The sequence below is a fragment of the Garra rufa genome, chromosome 15 (assembly GCF_049309525.1).
Source record: "Garra rufa chromosome 15, GarRuf1.0, whole genome shotgun sequence".
Taxonomy (NCBI): Eukaryota; Metazoa; Chordata; class Actinopteri; order Cypriniformes; family Cyprinidae; genus Garra; species Garra rufa.
Window position 1 is genome coordinate 42,440,382 of NC_133375.1, and position 24,836 is coordinate 42,465,217.

General features: G+C 32.0%; 1 protein-coding gene across 1 annotated transcript in view; it reads left to right on the forward strand.

Annotated features, from left to right (window-relative positions):
• rasal1a (RAS protein activator like 1a (GAP1 like)) overlaps window positions 1–15,081 on the forward strand; it is a gene marked incomplete at its 5' end in the record, with an annotated part of 31,834 nt that extends 16,753 nt beyond the window's left edge. Inside the window, 6 exons of the mRNA XM_073819899.1 lie at window positions 5,355–5,527; window positions 5,890–6,027; window positions 8,046–8,181; window positions 8,473–8,593; window positions 10,435–10,511; window positions 10,612–15,081. Coding sequence (XP_073676000.1) covers window positions 5,355–5,527; window positions 5,890–6,027; window positions 8,046–8,181; window positions 8,473–8,593; window positions 10,435–10,511; window positions 10,612–10,751 — 785 coding nt within the window. The remainder of the gene's footprint in view (window positions 1–5,354; window positions 5,528–5,889; window positions 6,028–8,045; window positions 8,182–8,472; window positions 8,594–10,434; window positions 10,512–10,611) is intronic.
• Between the last annotated feature and the right edge of the window lie 9,755 nt (window positions 15,082–24,836).

The following is a 24,836-nucleotide window of genomic DNA, read 5'->3' on the forward strand; positions in this document are numbered from 1 at the left end:
GATCAGTAAGATTTTTAATATTTTTTAAAGAATTATTTTATGCTCATCAAGGCTGCATTTAGTTAATCAAAAACACTGGGAAAAAATTATATATTGTGAAATATTATTATAGTTTAAAATAATAGTGTTCTATATTAATATATTTAAAAATATACTTTATTCCTGTGATGCAAAGCTGATTTTTTTTATCAGACATTATTACATTATTGTTACATATATTATATTTTGTTTTACTATATTTAATATTATTATTTTTGGAACCTGTGATTCTCTTTTCAGGATTCTTGATGAATAAAAGGTTAAAAAGAAGAGCATTTATTAAACATATAAATCTTTTCTAACAATACAAGTCTTTGCTATCACTTTTTATCAACTGAACACATTCTTGCTGAATAAAAGTATTTATTTCTTTCAAAAAAAGAAAGAATAAAAATGTACTGACCCCAAACATTTATATTATTACAAATAAATGCTGTTCTTTCCAACTTTTTATTTGTTAAAGAATCCTGGAAAAAAAGGGTAGTAATGAGGCTGAAAATTCAGCTTTGTATCACAGGAATAAATTACATTTTATAATATATTCACATAGAAAACAGTTATTTTAAATTGAAGTAATATTTCACAATATTGCAGTCCATATTTTTGATCAAATAAATGCAGTTTTGATGAGCATTACTGATCCCAAACTTTTGAACAGCAGTGTATGTATTTCTTCATTTGTTCTCTAAGGATGTACAGTCGTGGCCAAAAGTTTTGAGAATGACACAAATATTAGTTTTCACAAAGTTTGCTGCTCAACTGCTTTTAGATCTTTGTTTCAGTTGTTTCTGTGATGTACTGAAATATAATTACAAGCACTTCATACGTTTCAAAGGCTTTTATCGACAATTACATGACATTTATGCAAAGAGTCAGTATTTGCAGTGTTGGCCCTTCTTTCTCAGGACCTCTGCAATTGGACTGGGCATGCTCTCAATCAACTTCTGGGCCAAATCCTGACTGATAGCAACCCATTCTTTCATAATCACTTCTTGGAGTTTGTCAGAATTAGTGGGTTTTTGTTTGTCCACCGGCCTCTTGAGGATTGACCACAAGTTCTCAATGGGATTAAGATCTGGGGAGTTTCCAGGCCATGGACCCAAAATGTCAACGTTTTGGTCCCCGAGCCACTTAGTTATCACTTTTGCCTTATGGCACGGTGCTCCATCGTGCTGGAAAATGCATTGTTCTTCACCAAACTGTTGTTGGATTGTTGGAAGAAGTTGCTGTTGGAGGGTGTTTTGGTACCATTCTTTATTCATGGCTGTGTTTTTGGGCAAAATTGTGAGTGAGCCCACTCCCCTGGATGAGAAGCAACCCCACACATGAATGGTCTCAGGATGCTTTACTGTTGGCACGACACAGGACTGATGGTAGCGCTCACCTCCTTCTTCTCCGGACAAGCCTTTTTCCAGATGCCCCAAACAATCGGAAAGAGGCTTCATTGGAGAATATGACTTTGCCCCAGTCCTTAGCAGTCCATTCGACATACTTTTTGCAGAAGATCAATCTGTCCCTGATGTTTTTTTTTTGGAGAGAAGTGGCTTCTTTGCTGCCCTTCTTGACACCAGGCCATCTTCCAAAAGTCTTGGCCTCACTGTGTGTTCAGATGCGCTCACACCTGCCTGCTGCCATTCCTGAGCAAGCTCTGCACTGGTGGCACTCCGATCCGCAGCTCAATCCTCTTTAGGAGACCATCCTGGCGCTTGCTGGACTTTTTGGACGCCCTGAAGCCTTGATGATCCTATAAATTGTTGATTTAGATGCAATCTTAGTAGCCACAATATCCTTGCCTGTGAAGCCATTTTCATGCAACGCAATGATGGCTGCACGCGTTTCTTTGCAGGTCACCATGGTTAACAATGGAAGAACAATGATTTCAAGCATCACCTTTCTTTTAACATGTCAAGTCTGCCATTCTAACCCAATCAGCCTGACATAATGATCTCCAGCCTTGTGCTGGTCAACATTCTCACCTGAGTTAACAAGACGATTACTGAAATGATCTCAGCAGGTCCTTTAATGACAGCAATGAAATGCAGTGGAAAGGTTTTTTTTCGGGATTAAGTTAATTTTCATGGCAATGAAGGACTATGCAATTCATCTGATCACTCTTCATAACATTCTGGAGTATATGCAAATTGCTATTATAAAAACTTAAGCAGCAACTTTTCCAATTTCCAGTATTTATATAATTCTCAAAACTTTTGGCCACGACTGTATATAGTGTTATTTTTTTAATTTAAAAAAAAAATATTTTTTATTGTATTATATGCATACATATGCATGTATGTTACATTGCATAACCAACCAAATTGCTTCTACAAATTGAATAAAAAGTTGATCACCAAAAAAAAAAAAATAGCACAAAAAGCGATGATTAAGAGCTGCTATGTGTGTGTAGGTTGACAGAGATCACATATCTAGCCATATCTACTCTGACACCACGTCCTGTCAAACACTCCTTTAATATTTAATAAACTTGTGAAGACATTATACATGGAGTCTGATAACAGTCACACCTGCAGCTCCTACACAAACTCATTCACTCCACAGCATCTTTGTTTGTTTGATGTGTTCAACTCGTGTTAGAATAAATAAGAGACAAGCATCAGCACAATACATGCAGACTCTGAAGGTTTACTGTACTCTGTCTGACTGTAATCTGCACTTGTATGAGTGAAATATAAGTCGCTGTGTGTTGGACTGACTGTAGTCCAGTGCGCCACCTGCTGTCTGCACTGCAGCGTTGCACAACACATACAAACCACTCAAGGGTTTTACATATAAATGAATACTGTAGTAATCTAAGTTCTCATTGCCTCTCTGTGCATTTTTATTATATTTATTTCGTTTTATATATTTTTATTTCAAACATTTATGCATGCATTACTATCAGAAAACATTCATAATCATTTTTTGTATAAATTATGCATGCATTCACATTGGAAAAATCATAACTTTGTGTGTGTGTGTGTGTGTGTGTGTGTGTGTGTGTGTGTGTGTGTGTGTGTGTGTGTGTGTGTGTGTGTGTGTGTGTGTGTGTGTGTGTGTGTGTGTGTGTGTGTATATATGTTTATTTTATATTTCATTTTTCATTTTCATTTTTCATACTTTATGCATTTTCATTTCAATCACATTGGAAAAATCTTAAAAAAACTTTTATTATATTCTATGTTGTTTATTTTATAAAATTTTAATTTCAAAAGTTGTTTTTATTATATTCTGTATTTTTTATGTTAATATATATGTTTAATTTAAATAATTTATGTATGCATTCATGTTGGAAATGTTCTATTTATTATTACATTCTATATTGTTTATTTTGATATTTATTTTTATAGAACTTAAATTTCAATGCATGCATTCCTGTCAAAAAAAATAGACAGAATATATCACAATATAATTTGAAATATATTCCATTTTTTTTTTTATATCTAATTTTGTATTTTTATATAATGTTATTTTTAATAGTTTATCTTTTGCATTTGTAAAAGTTATATTTTTATTATATTCGGTATTGTTTTTTTTTTTAGATAATTATTTTTTATTTTATTTTTATTTCAATCATTTATGTATGCATTCAAGTTGGAAAAATATATTTATTATTACATTCTATATTGTTTATTTTAATAACTTAGATTTCAAGCATTTATGCATGCATTACTGTCCGAAAACATTATAATAATTTTCATTTCAATTATGCATGCATTCACATTGGAAAATTCATACCTTTTATTGTATTCTATATTGTTCATTTTATTAAATTTTAATTTCAACCATGTATGCATGCATTCATGTTGTAAAAGTTATATTTTTATTATATTCCGTATTGTTTATTTTAATATTTATTTTTAATATAATATTAATTTCAATCATTTATGCATGCATTCATGTTGAAAAAAATGTATTTGTTATTACATTCTATACTGTGTATTTTAATATTTATATGAACTTTCAATTCAAGCATTTATGCATGCATTCCTGTCAAAAATATATCTAAAATGTAATACAAATTCCATATAGAATTTATTACAATATAATTTGTAATATATTCAATTTTGTATTTTATATATCTATTTTTGCATTTTTATATAATATTCATTTCCATAGTTTAAGCATGCATTCACATTGAAAAAATCCTAACTTTTATTTCAATAATTCAAACATTTATGCATGCATTCGAAAAACTGTATTTATTATTACATTCTATATTGTTTATTTTAATATTTATTTTTATAGAACTTTCATTTTTAAAACATTTATGTATGCATTCCTGTCAGAAAACTATACTTTTATATAGTTTATGCATGCATTCCCATTGGAAACATCATAACTGTTAATAAATTCTATATTGTTTTATAAAAAAAAATCATTTCAATCATGTATACATGCATGTTGTAAAAGTTATATTTTTTATTATATTCTATATTGTTTATTTGAATAGTTTAATATAATTTTAATTTCAAATATATATGCATGCATTCATGTTGGAAAATCATTAGTAAAAAAAAATCCTAAATCACATGTTATCATTGTTGAATGTTGTCATTCATTTTATTATATTCTGTGTTATTTAATTATTATTTTTTTATATATTTTTCATTTTATTAATTTTTGCATGAATTTGTCTTGGAAAAATTATGCTTTTAATTATATTCTATATTGTGTATTTTATATTTGTGACCCTGGACCACAAAACCAGTCTTAAGTCGCTGGGGTATATTTGTAGCAATAGCCAAAAATACATTGAATGGGTCAAAATTATTGATTTTTCTTTTATGCCAAAAATCATTAGGAATTTGAGTAAAGATCATGTTCCATTAAGATTTTTTGCAAAATTCCTACTATAAATATATCAAAATGTAATTTTTGATTAGTAATATGCATTGTTAAGAACTTAATTTGGACAACTTTAAAGGTGATTTTCTCAGTATTTTGATTTTTTTGCACCCTCAGATTCCAGATTTTCAAATAGTTGTATCTCCCCCAAATATGGTCCTATCCTAACAAACCATATATCAATAGAAAGCTTATTTATTGAACTTTCATATGCATACATCTCAGTTTTGTAAAATTTAACCTTATGACTGGTTTTGTGGTCCAGGGTCACATTTATCTGTACACAATTTTCATTTTAATAATTGGGAAAATGTTCTAATTTATAAAATAGTTCAATTTAAAATTCTAAACTTCTAAAAATTCTAAACTGTGATAATGTGAGAAATGCTGAAGGTGTCTGAATAACATTAGTTTTATACTGTATATGACTTATTACAGCAATAATTTAGTTTCTGTATGCTGTTTCTACACAGTGTGTGAAGCTCCACAGCGTGCTGTATTTTTGCCATCAGTCATTGTAAAGGAAGGTTTCCTGCAGAAACACAAATCTGAAGGACCTCAGCTGCTCAAACGCTTCGCTTTCAAGAAACGATATTTCTGGCTGAGTTCGGAGTCGCTGTCCTACGCCAAGAGCCCCGAATGGCAGGTCCGACACACTTTCCTTCCTTCTGTCTGTGTGTGTTTAATGAATGGAGTGTCATTAGCTGTAAGCTCATTATCATGTCTTGTCTTTTGATGTTGAGAAAGTGCAGAGGTGAGACGTTTGTCTATGTGTGTGTGCCACTCTTTCTTTTGTGTCGATCTGAATAAAGAGATGCTTAATATAAAGCACTTGCACTATAGGAAACAATACAACTGTCTCTGGTGCTCAGACACATTCAGATTGTAGCATGTGTGTGTGTGTGTGTGTGTGTGTGTGTGTGTGTGTGTGTGTGTGTGTGTGTGTGTGTGTGTGTGTGTGTGTGTGTGTGTGTGTGTGTGTGTGTGTGTGTGTGTGTGTGTTTGCAGGTTCGCTCCACTATTCTCATAACGCATGTGTGTGCGGTGGAGCGTGTGGATGAAAACGCCTTTCAGCTCCAGAACGTCATGCAGGTCATTACGCAGGACACGGACGGACAACTACACACCACATACCTGCAGTGCAAGGTGACACCAAACACACACACACACACACACACACACACACACACACACACACACACACACTGTATGACATCACCTGATACTGATGAACAGAAGCTCCAGTTTAGTGTAACACACATTACAGTAACCACTAAAAATGATACTGGCTAGAGGAATATCCACCGCATGAACAGTGGACATTTACTGCTGAACTGAACCATATTTAAATATCTATATATACAGTGCCCTCCACTAATATTGGCACCCTGTAAATATGAGCAAAGGTGGCTATGGAAATCATGGGCGTAAATTTCATTTGACAGTAGGGGGGGACAATAAATATAAAATTTCTCATGAGCAATTTTTGAAGGGAACACAAAATAATACAGTCAAATTGTACTTATAAAGATACACAACAACAAAAACAAGGAATTAAAAAAAGGTTTAAAAACTTGTTTAAAGTGAGGTCAGTTCGGACGTAACGCAGTACTCATTTAGTAAATGCAGAGCTAAATGAAACTCCTTACACTCGCGACAAGCGGGTCTCGAACCCGGGTCTTCCGGCACGGGAGGCGGACGCACTAACAAGGAGGCTAAAGGCTGTAATATTTAGTAATATAAAGTAATATTTTAAATGGCTAATATAGCAGATTCATGGCAAATTACATCGGTAATCAGCATTTGAGTCTGCATCAACTACATTAAAGAGAATCGCTTTGTTTAAAGTTAATAAAATACCCTACTTACTGGAGTTCAACATTAATTGAGCCGCAGCCACACACCTGACTCTTGTGTAGAGCAGGCAGTGGGCCAAACCACTGTGAGGAATGGGAGGGGGAACTCAACTGTTTCTAAATGCATTTTTTGCGTTTTCTTTTTCTACTTACACAAGTATTTTAGGTATACATACATATATTTTTCACAATAGAGAGTGCGTTTTTTTTTTTTTTTTTTTTTTAATAATTTTTTTAGAGGGGGGGACAACCCTCGGATAGGGGGGGACATGTCCCCCCCGGGATTTACGCCCATGATGGAAATAAATCTTCTTCGTTTATCCTTTAGATCTTTCATTCAAAAAATTCGCAAAATTCTAACCTTTCATTGAAGTAGAACAATGGAAACTGGAGGGAGTCTCATTTTGAAATAAATATTTTTCTTTAGTTCACGTTGGCCACAATTATTGGCACCCCTATAAATTAAGTAAAATATCTCTGAAGTATATTCCCATTCATATTACAATTTTTATTAGCAGGGTGGCTAGGATTATATGAATCAAATGATTTGCGATCCACGCTCCGATGTCACGAAATGAATCACGAATCGGGTCGCGAATCATTTGATTCAGTTTCGGGACTCGGCACGGATCATTCATACTTCAACTTCTCGGGTAATATCAACAACAGTGGTTACATAGCCAACATATATATTTTTTTCAGGATTCTCAGATGAAAAGAAAGTTCAAAAGAACAGCATTTATTTGAATCTTTTGTAACATTATAAATGTCTTTACTGTCAGTTGTGACCCTGGATCACAAAACCTTAAGTAAGTCTTAAGTAGCACAGGTATATTTGTAGCAATAGCCAAAAATACATACATATGTAGTAGTATGGGTCAAAATTACAGATTTTTCTTTTATGCCAAAAATCATTCGGATATTCAGTAAAGATCACGTTCCGTAAAGATATTTTGTAAATATCCTACAGTAAATATATCAAAACTTATTTGATTAGTAATGTGCATTGCTAAGAACTTCATTCGGACAGCTTTAAAGGCAATTTTAGTATTTCAATTTTTTTGCACCCTCAGATTACAAATTTTCAACTAGTTCTTGGCCAAATAATGTCCTATCCTAACAAACCATACATCAATGGACAGCTTTTTTTTTTTATCTCTATTTAAATACAAAAGACCCTTATGACTGGTTTTGTGATCCAGGGTCACAATTTTCACTAAGTTAATGCATTAATTTCTTTCAAATAAATCGTACTGACTGTATAAATATAAATATATTAAACTGTATATATGTATGTGTGTGTTTCAGAATGTAAATGAGCTCAATCAGTGGCTGTCGGCCATCAGGAAGGTCAGTATTTATAATGAACACATGCTGCCGTCGTTTCACCCCGGAGCTCATCGAGGAAGCAAATGGACCTGCTGCCTGCAGCCAGACCGCACAGGTGTGTGTGTGTGTGTGTGTGTGTGTGTGTGTGTGTGTGTGTGTGTGTGTGTATCACATGCATGTTTACGGTATTTAACAGTGACCTCAGACTGATTAGATTACAGTGGACTATTAGGTGTTCATGGATGTTTTTAGTTGCAGTGCTTCATTATTTCATTGTGTTTTACGGTTATTATAATTTTTTTTTACAGTAATAGCATCCTCAATAATATTTGATGTGACAGGAGAGAAAGAGAGCAGAAGTTGCTACTCACAGTCATCTGTGTCTGTGTATTTATGTGTTCGTCAGCATCAGGCTGCAGTCGGACTCATTCGGCCGTGACTCTGGGCGACTGGAGCGATCCGTTAGATCCTGATGCTGAAACACAGATCATTTATAAAGAGCTGCTGCAGGGCCGGGACAAACTCAGGTCTGTGACAGTCTTCACCTGATTGCTGCGTTTCCTGTGATGCAGTAATACTACAGTCGTCCAGCAGGTGTCACTGCTGTAATGACAAACATCAAGGAGTAGCAGCACTGTTAAAACATCATTATTATTATACTCAGTGCAGCATAAGCTGGACCTTGGACCACAAAACCAGTCATGCGTGTTGTTTTTTACCAAATGAAGATTTATACATTATATGAAGCTTCATATTGAATTGATGTATGGTTTGTTAGGGTACTTAAGATACAACTATTTGAAAATCTGCAATCTGAGGGTACAAAAATAAATATTGAGAAAATCACCTTAAAAGTTGTCCAAATTGAGTCCTTAGCAATGAACATTAATAAATTAAAAATTAAGTTTTGATATATTTATTGTAATTTACAAAATATCTTCATGGAACATGATCTTTACTTGATATCTTAATGATTATTGGTATAAAATAAAATAATTTTACCCATATAATGTATTGCTATATATATATATATATATATATATATATATATATATATATATATACACATGCATTGTCTGGGTGAATGTAATTTAATGTTTTTCATGTTTATTTCACATTAAAGTAATGAGAATTTGTGAATTTAAAATGCAATCTAAATTGTTCTAAACTTAGATCATTGTCTTAGTGCAAAATATTTATTTACGTATTTATTTCATCAATTATTATTAATTAATTTTTATTTTTATTTTAAAGTTGTAGTAATTTTGTTTCGTCACATTTTTTATTGCCTTATTTAAAAGATGTCTGTATAGTTTTTTTGTTAATTTGTATTTCCATTATAGTTACTTCAGTACTTAAAGATAAACTAAATGAAAATTAACATTTTTGTCTTGGCAGCTATTCAAAATTTAAAAAAAATAAGATTTTTTAAATTTGATTTCAGTTATTTTATTTCAAATAAACATGTGTGACCCTGGACCACAAAACCAGTCATAAGGTTAAATTTTACAAAACTGAGATATATACATCGTATGAAAGCTCAATAAATAAGCTTTCTATTGATGTATGGTTTGTTAGGATAGGACAATATTTGGCCGAGATACATCTATTTGAAAACCTGAAATCTAAGGGTGCAAAAAATCTAAATACTGAGAAAATCACCTTTAAAGTTGTCCAAATCAAGTTCTTAATAATGCATATTACTAATCAAAAATTACATTTGGATAGGTTTACAGTAGGAATTTTACAAAAAATCTTAATGTAACATGATCTTTACTTAATTTCCTAATGAATTTTGGCATAAAAGAAAAATCAATAATTTTGACCCATACAATGTATTTTTGGCTATTGCTACAAATATACCCCAGCGACTTAAGACTGGTTTTGTGGTCCAGGGTTACATATTATTTGTCTTTGTTTTAGTTAATGATAAGAACATTTTCTAAAATTAGGTTTCATTTTCTATGTGCAAAATACAATTTTATTGTTATTTATTTATTTCCTAATGTTTATTATTTATATTTTATTAAATATGACCTATGTTTTGGTCAACCTCAGTGATATTCACCAAATTCCAACAGTGATTTATTAATATAAATCAACCACCACCATCAAAAAAATTAATTGATTTTACAGTGTGAACTATAACTGCAGTATTTCATTGTTACCATTTTGTTTGCAAAAATATGAAAAATGTCCAGTAAATTTCAGAAACTTTCCAATATTTTTTTTTTTTTTTTTGAATTTTCCTGGGATTTTTGGAAAAGTTCCTGGAAATATACTAGAAATTTTCCACCCCTTTGCAACCATAGTAAGAAATCCTCACTGTGCCCCATTATTGACTTTTTTGCTGATGTTTGGGACACAGGAAGCAGTACCTGGAGACACAGGAATTAGAGGCAGCAAAACAGGAAGAGCCGCTGAAGACCAATCAGCCATCATCAGGTCAGACACACCTCATCTGTAAATCAGATCTGAGGGATCCAAGCACACTCATCACGGAAATAATATGTAAAAGCATCTTCTTTCTGTCCATGTGTGTTAGTATCTGCGCAGGGGCGATCTGAGCGCGCTCGTGCCATCGCCGCTCGTCTGCTGGACGTCGTGCTGGATTTAGAAAGAGCGCATTCGACCTTCCAGAGCCGAGAACCAGACGAGAGCCATCCGCTCATCCTGAGCTCATAGAGAACATCAGAAACGCTTCAGACTGACGTTAATGTTCTTCAGCGCTCAGGAACAAGAACTCACAGCCACTGTAAAATCAGATTATGCAATGTTTTCGAATCGAACTCGAGTTATTGATGAATGTCTGTGGAAACATTTGTACGTATTTTTACTTTGAAGTGTTTTTATCTCGATGCTCTGGGCTGATTTGATCACAGACTGTAGCTTCTCAAATCGGACGCAAGTGTGTTTCGGTCTTACAGTCTGCATGGCATTACTGTACACTAAACAACATAAACGTATTCACACACCAGGGTTATTACTGTTAAATGAGTTCACTTCCAAAACAAAAATGTACTGATCATGTACTCACCCCCTTGTCATCTAAGATGATCATGTCTTGCATTCTTCAGTCGTAAAGAAAAATCTTGAGGAAAACATTTGAGGAATGTTCTCCATATACAGTGGCAATTTGACCAAAATAAGAGGGATCTTATAAAATGCATGTTATTTTTTTATTTAGCACTGTCCTGAGTAAGATATTTTACATAAAAGATGTTTACATATAGTCCACAAGAGAAAAAAATGTCTGAAATTATCAAAATACCTCCATCAAAAGTTGAAAGTTGGTTCTTTTTTGTTTAGGGAGTAGATGAGTCCCTTTGTTTGTCCTTAACAGTTCAACTGCCTGCTGTTCTTCAGAAAAATTCAATTGTTTATTCTTTCAAACAGTGACTGTATGATTTTGTGATCCATCTTTTCACACTGAGGACAACTGAGGGACTCAAACACAACTATTAAAAAAGGTTTAAACATTCACTGATGCTCCCGAATGAAACGTGATGCATGAAGAGCCAGGGCTTGAAAACTATTGAACAGGAGAAAGATGTCAAAATTTGCATTATTTTGTTGGAATATCTCTGTTTTTCCATTTAGTACTGCCCTTCAGAAGCAACAGAAGATACTTGCATGTTTCCTAGAAGACAAATTACTTCATTATTACTTTGATCTGTAAATTTCAAAAGTTTTCACTCCCCGGCTCTTCGTGCATCGTGTTTCCTTCTGAAGCACCAGGGAATGTTTGAACTTTTTAAAATAGTTGTTTGTTAAAATTTGAAGATCAAGATAAATTGTGCTTAATGTGTCTTCTGGGAAACATGCAAGTCTCTTCTGTTGCTTCTGAAGGGCAGTACTCAATGTAAAAACAAAGTTATTAAACAAAATAATACAAATTCATTCTGTTCAAAAGTTTTCAACCCCAGGCTCTTAATGCATTGTGTTTCCTTCTGAAGCATCGGTGAATGTTTCAACCTTTTCTAATAGTTGTGTTTGAGTTGTCCTCAGTGTGAAAAGATGGATCTCAAAACCTTACAGTCATTTTTGAAAAAGGGTTCAAATGTGCAAAAGATCCTAAAAAAATGAAGAATATGCAGGACCTGGAGGATTTTTCTAAAGAACAGTGCTCAGTTTAGCTGTTCAGAACAATCAAGAGACTCATGAACAACTATCACCAAACAAAAAAACAGTCGTAGATCATCCAGGTAATCACCCACAGTATTAAGAGCCAAGGGTCCAAGGGTATTTTTTGTCTTGTGGACTATATGTAAACATTTTTTTATGTGAAATATCTTACTCAGGACAGTACTAAATAAAAAACAACATGCATTTTGTATGATCGCTCTTATTTTGTTCAAATAATTCACATTTTTACAGATTCTGCAAGGGGTTCCTGAACTTTTGCATGCCGCTGTAGTGAACTTCTATGATGCAGCTTCAAAGGGGCTTCAAATGATCCCAGCCAAGGAAGAAGGGTCTTATCTAGAGAAACGATTGATTATTTTCATTTTTAACCTTAAATGCTCATCTTGTTTAGCTCTGCCATGCACATGCATACTCTGTCTATTCCTGTTTATGACAGTTAGGGTATGTCGAAAAACTCCCATCTCATTTTCTCTTCCAACTTCAAAATCGTCCTACATCGCTGTTTTACCTTTTTTGTTTAGGGCGTTTGATCTTCTTTGCATGTTCAATTTGTAAACACTGTTTTTTTTACTTTTGCAGCAATGTTTTGAAGTTGGAAGAGAAAATAAGATGGGAGTTTTTCAACATACCCTAACTGTCATAAACAGGAATACACAGAGAAGGCATGTGCATCGCAGAGCTAGACAAGATGAGCATTTGAGGTTAAAAAGTGCATAAATTGCAATTTGTTTTAGAAAATAACTGGTAGTGTCAATAGATAAGACACTACTTTCTCAGTTAGGATCATTTACAGCCCTTTAAAGCTGCATTTTAACTGCATTTTGGAAGTTCAAACTCGGAGGCACCATAGAAGTCCACTATATGGAGAACATTCCTGAAATGTTTTCCTCAAGAAACGATTTTTTTACGACTGAAGAAAAAGTCATGAACATCTTGGATGACGAGGTGGTGAGTACATTATCTGTACATTTTTGTTCTGGAAGTGAACTACTCCTTTAACTACAGTTAAACCATAAACAACAACAACAACAACAACAACAACAACATTATTACTTGAAGTAAAATAAACATTAACTTAAAATATAAAAATACAGCTAGTTGCCAAAGCAACTTTTCTCATTTTCATTTAGTTAGCAAAATATAATTACAAATAAATTAAATTAAATAACCATTGTAATCTATTTAAAAATGAGATTTATTCCTGTGATGCAAAAATTAATTTTGCTCATGAAACATTTCCGATGATTATTGAAAATAGTTAGAAAAATTAGGGGTTAGTAAGATAAAAGAAAAAAAGAAATTAATATTTTCATTCAGCAATGATGCATTAAATTGATCAAAAGTGACAGTAAAGACATTTATAATGTTACAAAACATTTCTATTTCAAATAAATGCTGTTCTTTTAAACTTTCAATTCATCTGTGAATCCTGAAAAATAAAATGTATCGCAGTTTCCACAAAAATATTGGAAAGCACAAGTGTTTTCAGCATTGATAATAATCAGAAATGCTTCTTGAGCAGCAAATCAGCATATTAGAATGATTTCTGAAGGACCACGTGACTCTGAAGACGAGTAATGATGCTGAAATTCAGCTTTGCATTGCAGAAATAAATTGCATTTTCACATATATTCACACAGAAAGGAGTTATTTTAAATCACAATAATATTTCAGAATTTTTACAATATTTATAATCAAATAAATGCAGCCTTGGTGAGCAGAAGAGACTTGAAAATCCTTAATAGACATTTTTTAAGTGATAAAAATGACAAAAACAAACTTTTTTTTTTTTTTTTTTTTTTATTAAAATGGAAAATATTTTAGAAAAACTATGATAATGCTCCAAAAACACCAACACACGTTATAAAAACAGCGAGTAGCATCCGAGTGGCTTTAATGCTCACTGGACACCAGAATCTATTTTGTGCAATTTGCTTTGTGGCTTCTCTTCCATGCAGGTGAACTAGTTCTTGACCAAATGAACTTGAGTAATATTGTATTTGTAATTGTAATATTTTTATATTTGCACACAAATGATTCCCATAACTTCGACATACAAAAGATTGTAAATCACTTTTGTGTCTTTAAACATCTAATTTCAAAGCCTCAGCCAGCCATGTTCTAGACTTGCCATTGCTGTGGACAGAAGCAGGTTACGCCGAATCCGGGTTAGCAGTGTAAAACTGAAACGAGGGTAGACGCGTCTCGCAGCCAATCAGACTGACGTCCCGTGGTGACGACGCTTGTGTGTCTGTATTTGCTTTAGATGTTTCTTTATCACTTCTCTGATTGCTATTCGGCTCATTTAGGCTGATTCTGGTGGTTTTATTTATTTGTGAAAAACAGAAGAGGCTTTGCATTGTGCCAAACAGTGTTTTTGGGTTGTGTGAGCATGTGCGTGCTGGAAACCAGCTGAATAGAGTTGACTTGTTTTGTTTTTTTGGCCAAATATGTACTGTATTTAAAACATTTGCTTTGCTTTTGTTGGTTTAATGCTTATTTTATTTGGACGGAGAGCATCTGCTGTGCCTGTTGACTATAAAACACATTTACACCAAACTGCAGCAAACGCTTTGTTTTATTTCTCTCAATCCAGTCTGACCTCAAATAATTCATAGCGCATTACATTTATGATTGCATAAAGCTGGTGTTTAATGTTTGCACGAGCTCTTTGCTGTTCATTACATTTCTCCAGAGCAGGATGATAAAATCAATTTTGATTTGACAGGAAATATTAATATTACCTGCTAATATCGTGCCGCTGGAAGTGAGAGTGACAAACGAAAGAGCAGACGCAAAAGGTTCATAATAAGGAACGACACAACAAGCTTCCAGCAACAAATCATTTGTCCATTAAGTGAAAAGCTTTAACATGAGCAGTGTTGGGGAAAGTTACTTTTAAAAGTAATGCATTACAATATTGAGTTGCTCCCTAAAAAAGTAACTAATTATGATACTTAGTTACTTTTTATGGAAAGTAATGCGTTACATTACTTTTGCGTTACTTTTTAAATCTGGGCAGGGCTTGCTTGCTTGTTTTTAATATAAGAAGTTGTATTTTTGGCAAATGTAAAAGCCTTTTCACACCAAAAGCGTCAGGCTTAGAGAAAAGTAAATTGACGTCTGTACTGTAGACCGCAGAAGAAACAATGTCAAATCTTCAGCAAAAAAAAAAGGAAAACAAATGTTAGATTATCTTGAGTAATTTTTGCTTATTACTATGGATGAATTGGATCATCGAAGGTCAGCAGCAAAGACATTGGTTAATAAATGGGATTAAATACATAAAGGATATTTGTATTATTGAACATATTTAATTATTGTCATATTTCACTGTTTTTATTCATTTTGAGGAACACTGTATCTAATTTTATGATATTTATTTATTGCTCAGAAAAACAAAAACAAAAATGCAATTTAAATAAACAAAAAACTGTATATATAAAATTATATATACAGGTTCTGGTCATATAATTAGAATATCTTCAAAAAGTTGATTTATTTCACTAATTCCATTCAAGAAGTGAAACTTGTATAATGTATACATTCATTCCACACAGACTGATATATTTCAAGTGTTCTTTTAATTTTGATGATTATAACTGACAACTAATGAAAACCCCAAATTCAGTATCTCAGAAAATTAGAATATTGTGAAAAGGTTCAGTATTGAAGACACCTGGTGCGACAATCTAATCAGCTAATTAACTCAAAACACCTGCAAAGGCCTTTAAATGGTCTCTCAGTCTAGTTCTGTAGGCTACACAATCAAGGGGAAGACTGCTGATTTGACAGTTGTCCAAAAGACGACCATTGACACCTTGCACAAGGAGGGCAAGACACAAAAGGTCATTGCAAAAGAGGCTGGCTGTTCATAGAGCTCTGTGTCCAAGCACATTAATAGAGAGGCGAAGGGAAGGAAAAGATGTGGTAGAAAAAAAGTGTACAAGCAATAGGGATAACCACACCCTGGAGAGAACTGTGAAACCAAACCCATTCAGAAACGTGGGGGAGATTCACAAAGAGTGGACTGCAGCTGGAGTCAGTGCTTCAAGAACCACTACACACAGACGTATGCAAGACATGGGTTTCAGCTGTCGCATTCCTTGTGTCAAGCCACTCTTGAACAACAGACAGCGTCAGAAGAGTCTCGCCTGGGCTAAAGACAAAAAGGACTGGACTGCTGCTGAGTGGTCCAAAGTTATCTTCTCTGATGAAAGTAAATTTTGGATTTCATTTGGAAATCAGGGTCCCAGAGTCTGGAGGAAGAGAGGAGAGGCGCAGAATCCACGTTGCTTGAGGTCCAGTGTAAAGTTTCCACAGTCAGTGATGGTTTGGGGTGTCATGTCATCTGCTGGTGTTGGTCCACTGTGTTTTCTGAGGTCCAAGGTCAACGCAGCTGTATACCAGGACGCTTTAGAGCACTTCACGCTTCCTGCTGCTGACCAACTTTATGGAGATGCAGATTTCATTTTCCAACAGGACTTGGCACCTGCACACAGTGCCAAAGCTACCAGTACCTGGTTTAAGGACCATGGTATCCCTGTTCTTAATTGGCCAGCAAACTCGCCTATCTATGGGGTATTGCGAAGAGGAAGATGCGATATGCCAGACCCAACAATGCAGAAGAGCTGAAGGCCACTATCAGAGCAACCTGGGCTCTCATAACACCTGAGCAGTGCCACAGACTGGTCGACTCCATGCCACGCTGCATTGCTGCAGTAATACTTAGCCCCAACTAAGTATTGAGTGCTGTACATGTGCATACTTTTCATGTTTATACTTTTCAGTTGGCCAAGATTTCTAAAAATCCTTTCTTTGTATTGGTCTTAAGTAATATCAGTCTGTGTGGAATGAATGTATACATTATACAAGTTTCACTTCTTGAACGGAATTAGTGAAATAAATCAACTTTTTGAAGATATTCTAATTATTTGACCAGCACCAGTAAGATTTTTAATGATTATTTTATAATTAGAAAATGTATAACTCTGCATGACTTTTAAGATTATTATTATTTTTAATGACTCTTAAAATGGAAAACAGTTTTAAATGTTTAAAATTATTTGCCGCTCAAGAAAAAATTCTGATTATTATTAATGTTAAATATTACAGAACAGCAAAAGCATTTTTTTTTATTTGAAGTAGAAATCTTTTGCAACATTATAAATGTCTTCACTATCAAATTTGACCAATTTAATGTGTCCTTAATGAATAAAAGCATTAATATATTGAAAAAAAAGGAAATCTTACTGACCCAGTAGATGCTTTTATCCAAAGGAACTTGCATTACATTCATTTTATCAGTTCATACTCACATCCTCAGCTCTGTTTCTTGAGCTAGGTTATTTGTTTTCATCATAATGATAATGATCACTTCCAACAGGTCAATATTCACTCCTCGCCTTGGCTCTATTTTAAGCTTCGGAACAAATAACTGCTGACAAAACGGGAGAAATAAAGAGCCACTTAATTAAGTAAAAGTCCAATGAATTAAATGTGCTGCATCAGCCGCTCCGAGCTTCACACAATCGCTGGACATCAATAATGCTGCCAATAGCAATGCATCTGAGACAAAAGAGAAGAGAAGAAATACGAACAAAGTCAAATCAGTCTCCCTTTGCTTAAGGAGAGGGTTTATTTCACAGGAAACACAGACATGCAACAAGATCATAACAGATTCATTAAGACACGTATCATAAAAGCCCTTGTATTGTTTCATCAAACAACAATTCGTCTGATATTTGAAATCGATTCTCTTAATGTACATGTTACTTCTATTGCCTGTACGAGTCTATGGTATGAGGAACACATCCATGCGCTTTTATTCGACTTCAATGATTTATATGAGAGGCCAAATAAAAAAAAAAACCAACCCATTAAAAATCTGCACATTAACATCAACCACTTGACCATTTACCAATATCCTCTACATATATATATATATATTCAGAAAGATCTCTAAGAAGAGCAGGGTTTGAGGTTGTGACACACTTAAATGTGTGCCAGCTACAAAATTATTCTCCTCAGAAAGCGGATTTCCTTCTGGGAAACAGCTCTTCTCGATCCTGCTATTTCAGTTCCATCAAATGCATTTCATTAGAAAACGCTAATGAATCTGGGATGACGGATTTGGCTCGGATCAGTTCGGCGGCAGCTCTTTTTAGGTGCCATATGGTCTGAAATCACCTGACTGATCCGCCGTCTCCACGTGAGACTCTCACCTTCCGCTGCGATTCGCAAGCGAAGCCAAAAGCCGCGATAAACACACAGCAAATGCAGATCTACTATGGCAAGCTGTTTTAACATTAAATCCTTAAAACTTAATCATATCTATTTTAGCTACTAGTATCCAGCACATTAGGTACTAGTACTTATTCTTTAGGTACTAGTACTATAGTTCGTATTTGTTAGATACTGATATTAATTTATTAGATAATAGTACCAATATGGCAACGCATTTTAATATTTAATCTATAAAATATACTAGTATCTATTTCAAGGCTACTAGTACTTATTCTTTAGATACTAGTACCTTTTTAAAAAACGCTAGTACTTATTAATTTGGTACTAGTTCTTATTTGTTAGATACTGGTACTAATTTATTAGATAATAGATACTAGTATATTTTATAGCTTAAATATTAAAATTCCTTAGCCATACTAGTATCTATTATCTAATAAATTAATACCAGTATCTAACAAATAAGAACTAGCACCAAATTAATAAGTACTATCGTTTTTAAAAAGGTACTAGTACCTAAAGAATAAGTACTAGTAGCATTGAAATAGATACTAGTATATTTTATAGCTTAAATATTAAAATTCCTTCCTATTGGTACTATTTCAATGCTACTAGTTAGATACTGGAACTCATTAAGGCAAGGCATTTTAATATTTAATCTATAAAATATACTACTATCTATTTTAATGCTACTAGTACTTATTCTTTAGGTACTAGTACCTTTTTAAAAAACGCTAGTACTTATTAATTTGGTACAAGTTCTTATTTGTTAGATACTGGTACTAATTTATTAGATAATAGATACTAGTATATTTTATAGCTTAAATATTAAAATTCCTTAGCCATACTGGTACTATTATCTAATAAATTAATACCAGTATCTAACAAATAAGAACTAGTACCAAATTAACAAGTACTATCATTTTTAAAAAGGTACTTCTACCTAAAGAATAAGTACTAGTAGCATTGAAATAGATACTAGTATATTTTATAGCTTAAATATTAAAATGCCTTCCTATTGGTACTATTTCAATGCTACTAGTTAGATACTGGAACTCATTATGGCAAGGCATTTTAATATTTAATCTATAAAATATACTACTATCTATTTTAATGCTACTAGTACTTATTCTTTAGGCACTAGTACCTTTTTAAAAAACGCTAGTACTTATTAATTTGGTACTAGTTCTTATTTGTTAGATACTGGTACTAATTTATTAGATAATAGATACTAGTATATTTTATAGCTTAAATATTAAAATTCCTTAGCCATATTGGTACTATTATATAATAAATTAATACCAGTATCTAACAAATAAGAACTAGCACCAAATTAATAAGTACTATCGTTTTTTTTTTAAAAAGGTACTAGTACCTAAAGAATAAGTACTAGTTGCATTGAAATAGATACTAGTATATTTTATAGCTTAAATATTAAAATTCCTTAGCCATATTGGTACTATTATCTAATAAATTAATACCAGTATCTAACAAATAAGAACTAGCACCAAATTAATAAGTACTATCGTTTTTTTAAAAAGGTACTAGTACCTAAAGAATAAGTACTAGTAGCCTTGAAATAGATACTAGTATATTTTATAGCTTAAATATTAAAATTCCTTCCTATTGGTACTATTTCAATGCTACTAGTTAGATACTGGAACTCATTATGGCAAGGCATTTTAATATTTAATCTATAAAATATACTACTATCTATTTTAATGCTACTAGTACTTATTCTTTAGGTACTAGTACCTTTTTAAAAAACGCTAGTACTTATTAATTTGGTACTAGTTCTTATTTGTTAGATACTGATACTAATTTATTAGATAATAGATACTAGTATATTTTATAGCTTAAATATTAAAATTCCTTAGCCATATTGGTACTATTATCTAATAAATTAATACCAGTATCTAACAAATAACAACTAGTACCAAATTAACAAGTACTATCGTTTTTTAAAAAGGTGCTAGTACCTAAAGAATAAGTACTAGTTGCATTGAAATAGATACTAGTATATTTTATAGATTAAATATTAAAATGTCTTGCCATATTGGTACTGTCATCTAATAAATGAGTACCAGTATCTATATTTTATAGCTTAAATATTAAAATTCCTTCCTATTGGTACTAATTCAATGCTACTAGTTAGATACTGGTACTCATTATGGCAAGGCATTTTAATATTTAATCTATAAAATATACTAGTATCTATTTTAATGCTACTAGTACTTATTCTTTAGGTACTAGTACTTACTTCAATAGTAACTAGTAACTATTTTACTGTAACTAGTACCTTTTTAAAAGATGCTAATACTTATTAATTTGGTACTAGTTCTTATTTGTTAGCTATTGATATTAATTTATTAGATAATAGTACCAATATGGCAAGGCATTTTAATATTTAAGCTATAAAATATACTAGTTGATAACTATTTCTATGCTACTAGTACTTATTCTTTAGGTACTAGTACCTTTTTAAAAAACGATAGTACTTGTTAATTTGGTACTAGTTCCTATTTGTTAGATACTGGTATTAATTTATTAGATAATAGTACCAATATGGCAAAGCATATTAATATTTAATCTATAAAATATACTAGTATCTATTTCAATGCTACTAGTACTTATTCTTTAGGTACTAGTACTTCAATAGTAGCTATTAACTATTTTACTGTAACTAGTAAAACATTTAAAAAAATTTACCATAGGCTTTTATGGGAATCTGCCCTTCAGAGATGTATGTATGTATTAAAAAAGTGACTTTCTAATGTCTTTTTAAACAAGTATTAATTCGATTAGTATTATTAAGTATTCATTAAAGTATAGCAAATAATATTACTTTTTATTAGAAACCAGTGCCTATTCAATAGATACTAGTAATGATTCATTAGACATCAGTACTTATTTATTATACTTATATACTTATTTACTAGTATCTTTTGTTATTGTTACTAGTAACAACTCTTATTATACTAGTCTAGTCTGATTTTTACTTGTCTTTTATTTTGTCTAGTCAAAATGACCACGTAGAAGAGTATAACTAAAAATCTTAATAGTAAAAAAAATAACTACACTGTAAAAAGTTTTCAACTTGAAAACCTAAATTCAGCAGCTGCCTTACATTTTTTGAGTTAAATCAGCTTAAAACTACTTAAGTTATTTTAACTTATTACAATAAAATTTTAGTTGATTTGGAGTTGATTTCACTTGTGAGTTGAAATGACTTAAGTTGATTTAACTTAAAATTTTAAGGCAGCTGCTAAACTTAAGTTTTTAAGTTGAAACTGGTGAAAACTTTTTATAGTGTAGTAACATTTTGGATAAGTCACATCATCTAATAAGTACTAATAAAGTACTAGTGCCTCAAACATAGGTACTAGTAGTATGTAGTAATGTACTAATATCTTTTTTCATGCTACTAGTGCTTATTTTTTAGATACTAGTGCCTTTTTTAAAAGATACTAGTATGTATTCAATAGATACTAGTACTTAGTACTTAATACTTTTGTTTCCAGTAACACATTTTGGATTTTTACCATTGACTTCTATGGGGATCTCAGCTTTTTAGTTCCGACTAGTATGTATTCCAATTGAGACTAGTACATATGTAGTACATATATACTAGTAGTTATTCGTTAGATACTAGTACTTATTTTTTTAGATACTTGTACCTATCAAACAGATACTGGTACTTATTCATTAGACACTAGTACTTATGTTTGAGGTACTAGTACTTTATTAGTACTTACTAGATAGTAAGACTCCAAAATGCTGCTATTTTTTTACTAGCAAAATTTTATGTTATACTTTTCAGTGCTCATTTTGACTAGACAAAATATAAGACAAGTAAAAATTAGACTAGTATAATATTTATACTAGTATAATAAGAGTTGTTACTAGTAACAAGTACAAAGGATACTGGTGTCTAATCAATAGTATCTAATGAACAAGTACCAGCATCTGTTTAATAGGTACACGTTTCTAAAAAAATAAGTACTACTATCTTTTAAAAATTTACTAGTAGCTAAAGAATAAGCACTAGTAGCATGAAAATAGATATTAGTACATTTTAGGCACTAAATGTTAAAATGTCTTGCCATATTGAACTCCACAGTGGTCATTCTGACTAGTCATAACATAAGTAGAAAAAGCAGTTGTGACTAATGAGATAAGAATATATAAAATATGTACTAGTTACAATTGACAAACATAATAGTCAAAACTAAATAGTTTATATTTAAAAAGACAGAAATCAACGTCAAATGCAAAAATGTAAATAGACTAGTCACTACTGAAATACTAGTATCTATTTAAAAGGTACTCATATCTAATAAACACTAGTATTTTATGTAACAGATACAATATATACTAAAATAGATAATAGTATGTTTTATTGATTAAACGTTTAAACAGCTTGCCATATTGGCATTAGCATCTAACGAGAGAGTATTAGTATTTAATGAATTTGTAATAGAAAATAGTACCAAAGGAATAGCTGAATAGATACTGATATCCAAAAAATAAGTACTTGCCGCATGAAAATAGATACTAGTACTAGATACTAGTCTTAGGGAATAAATGTTAAATCGGCTTGCCATACATCTATTTTAAATCAATCACCTGAAAACATCTTTAATGTCCTAAAAGCTTTTAACCAGCATGCAGCTGAGAGGAGGACGCTCCGCCTCACTAAAACGGCCCGTCGGTGGAAATATTGCGCATGTAGTCAAACAGCTAAAAATGATGAGTTATTTTGGGATGAACCATATGGACAGGTGATAAATGATCTAATTAGGTCTAATGAGGGGGGTCTAATTAGTCACCTTTGAAAAGAGCGCACAAAGCATGCTGGGTAAAAATACAACATCTGTTCTGATGAAAACAACGTTCAACACACGTCTCTTACAGGATTGCATAATCGGTCCTAATCTTTCCAAAAACTCAATTCTCAGAAAATTTCTCACAGGATATTTTCATCTCAAAGCAATTTTCCTATTTCTTTTTATCATATCTAGCAAAAACTACACACAGACAATGAGGAAAGATGAAAAACAGCGAATTAAAGCTACAGTGCCTGTACAAACCCAGTTCAAACGCATACATTTCATTTACCTTTACAAAAGTTTCTTTAAATCTGGTAGTATTAAGGATGTCCTCATTAAAAGAAATTTACAAAAGTGATTTTAAGTCCATAGAAAGCACATTAAATGAAAGTAAAGTGTCTACTTTTAAGGTTTCAAATAAGAGAATAAATGTCAAAATTTGGTTGAAATGTTACATTGTCATTCAGTGTAACAATTTTTATGTAAAAATTCAAACAACATGCTTATTCTGACTTGTGCATATTGAAACATATTAAAGAATAAGGGAGCATATTCAATTTTATTGTGTTTTAAATGAGTAAAACATTTTTACTGATTTTTAATGGGCAAAACCTAGGATAGTGGCCAATTTTAAAAATGTAGAATTACAACTACTTAGTATTTGTATCTTTTAGTATCTTTTAATATGTCATAAATAGATTTTTTGTTGTAAATATGCCTGACAAGATTGTTACACTGAATGACATTTTAGTGGGTGTCTTCTGTAAATTAGGAAAAAATGTTTTTTCATATTTAAACAAAAAAACTTTTTAATATTTTTTTGGGGAAAAACAGCAACAATTTAAAGCAGTTTACACTTATTTAATACCCTTTTTCGTCTTTGACCCATATATATATATATATATATCAACATTTATTTTTGATACAAATAGCTTCAGAACTGCATTTGTGTTTTATTAACCAAACACATTTTTGAGAGTTATTATTAACTAAAATTATTAAAAATATCTTTAACTGAAATAAATAAACTAAAATAAAACACCTAAAAATATATTTTATTTTATCAACATTTCTCATTTTTGTTTAGTTTTAATTTAAAAATTAAACACTATATAGACATTTAAAAAATTAAATTAATAAAACTGGCACAAAAAAAAACCTTTTCCAACACAAAAAAATAATTGAAGTGAACCTGTAAAAAGCTTATATTATTATAAACATAAACAAAATGATTTAAAAGTATTTAGACAATTAAATACCAAAAACAATTCTTACTGACAAATGGGCAAAACCTAGGATAGTTGCAAATTTTAAAAATGTAGAATTAGTATTAGGGGTGAAAGTAATTCGTCAAAGTCATGAATTGATTTTTGTTGTAAATATGCCTGACAAAAATTGTTACACTGAATGACATTTTAGTGGGTGTCTCCTATAAATCAGGAAAAAATGCATGATATATATTTTTTGCTCAGAAAATCAAAAAGAAAAATGCAATTAAATTAAACAGAAAACTTTCAAATACTTTTTTCGGGGAAAAAAACCCAGCAACAAT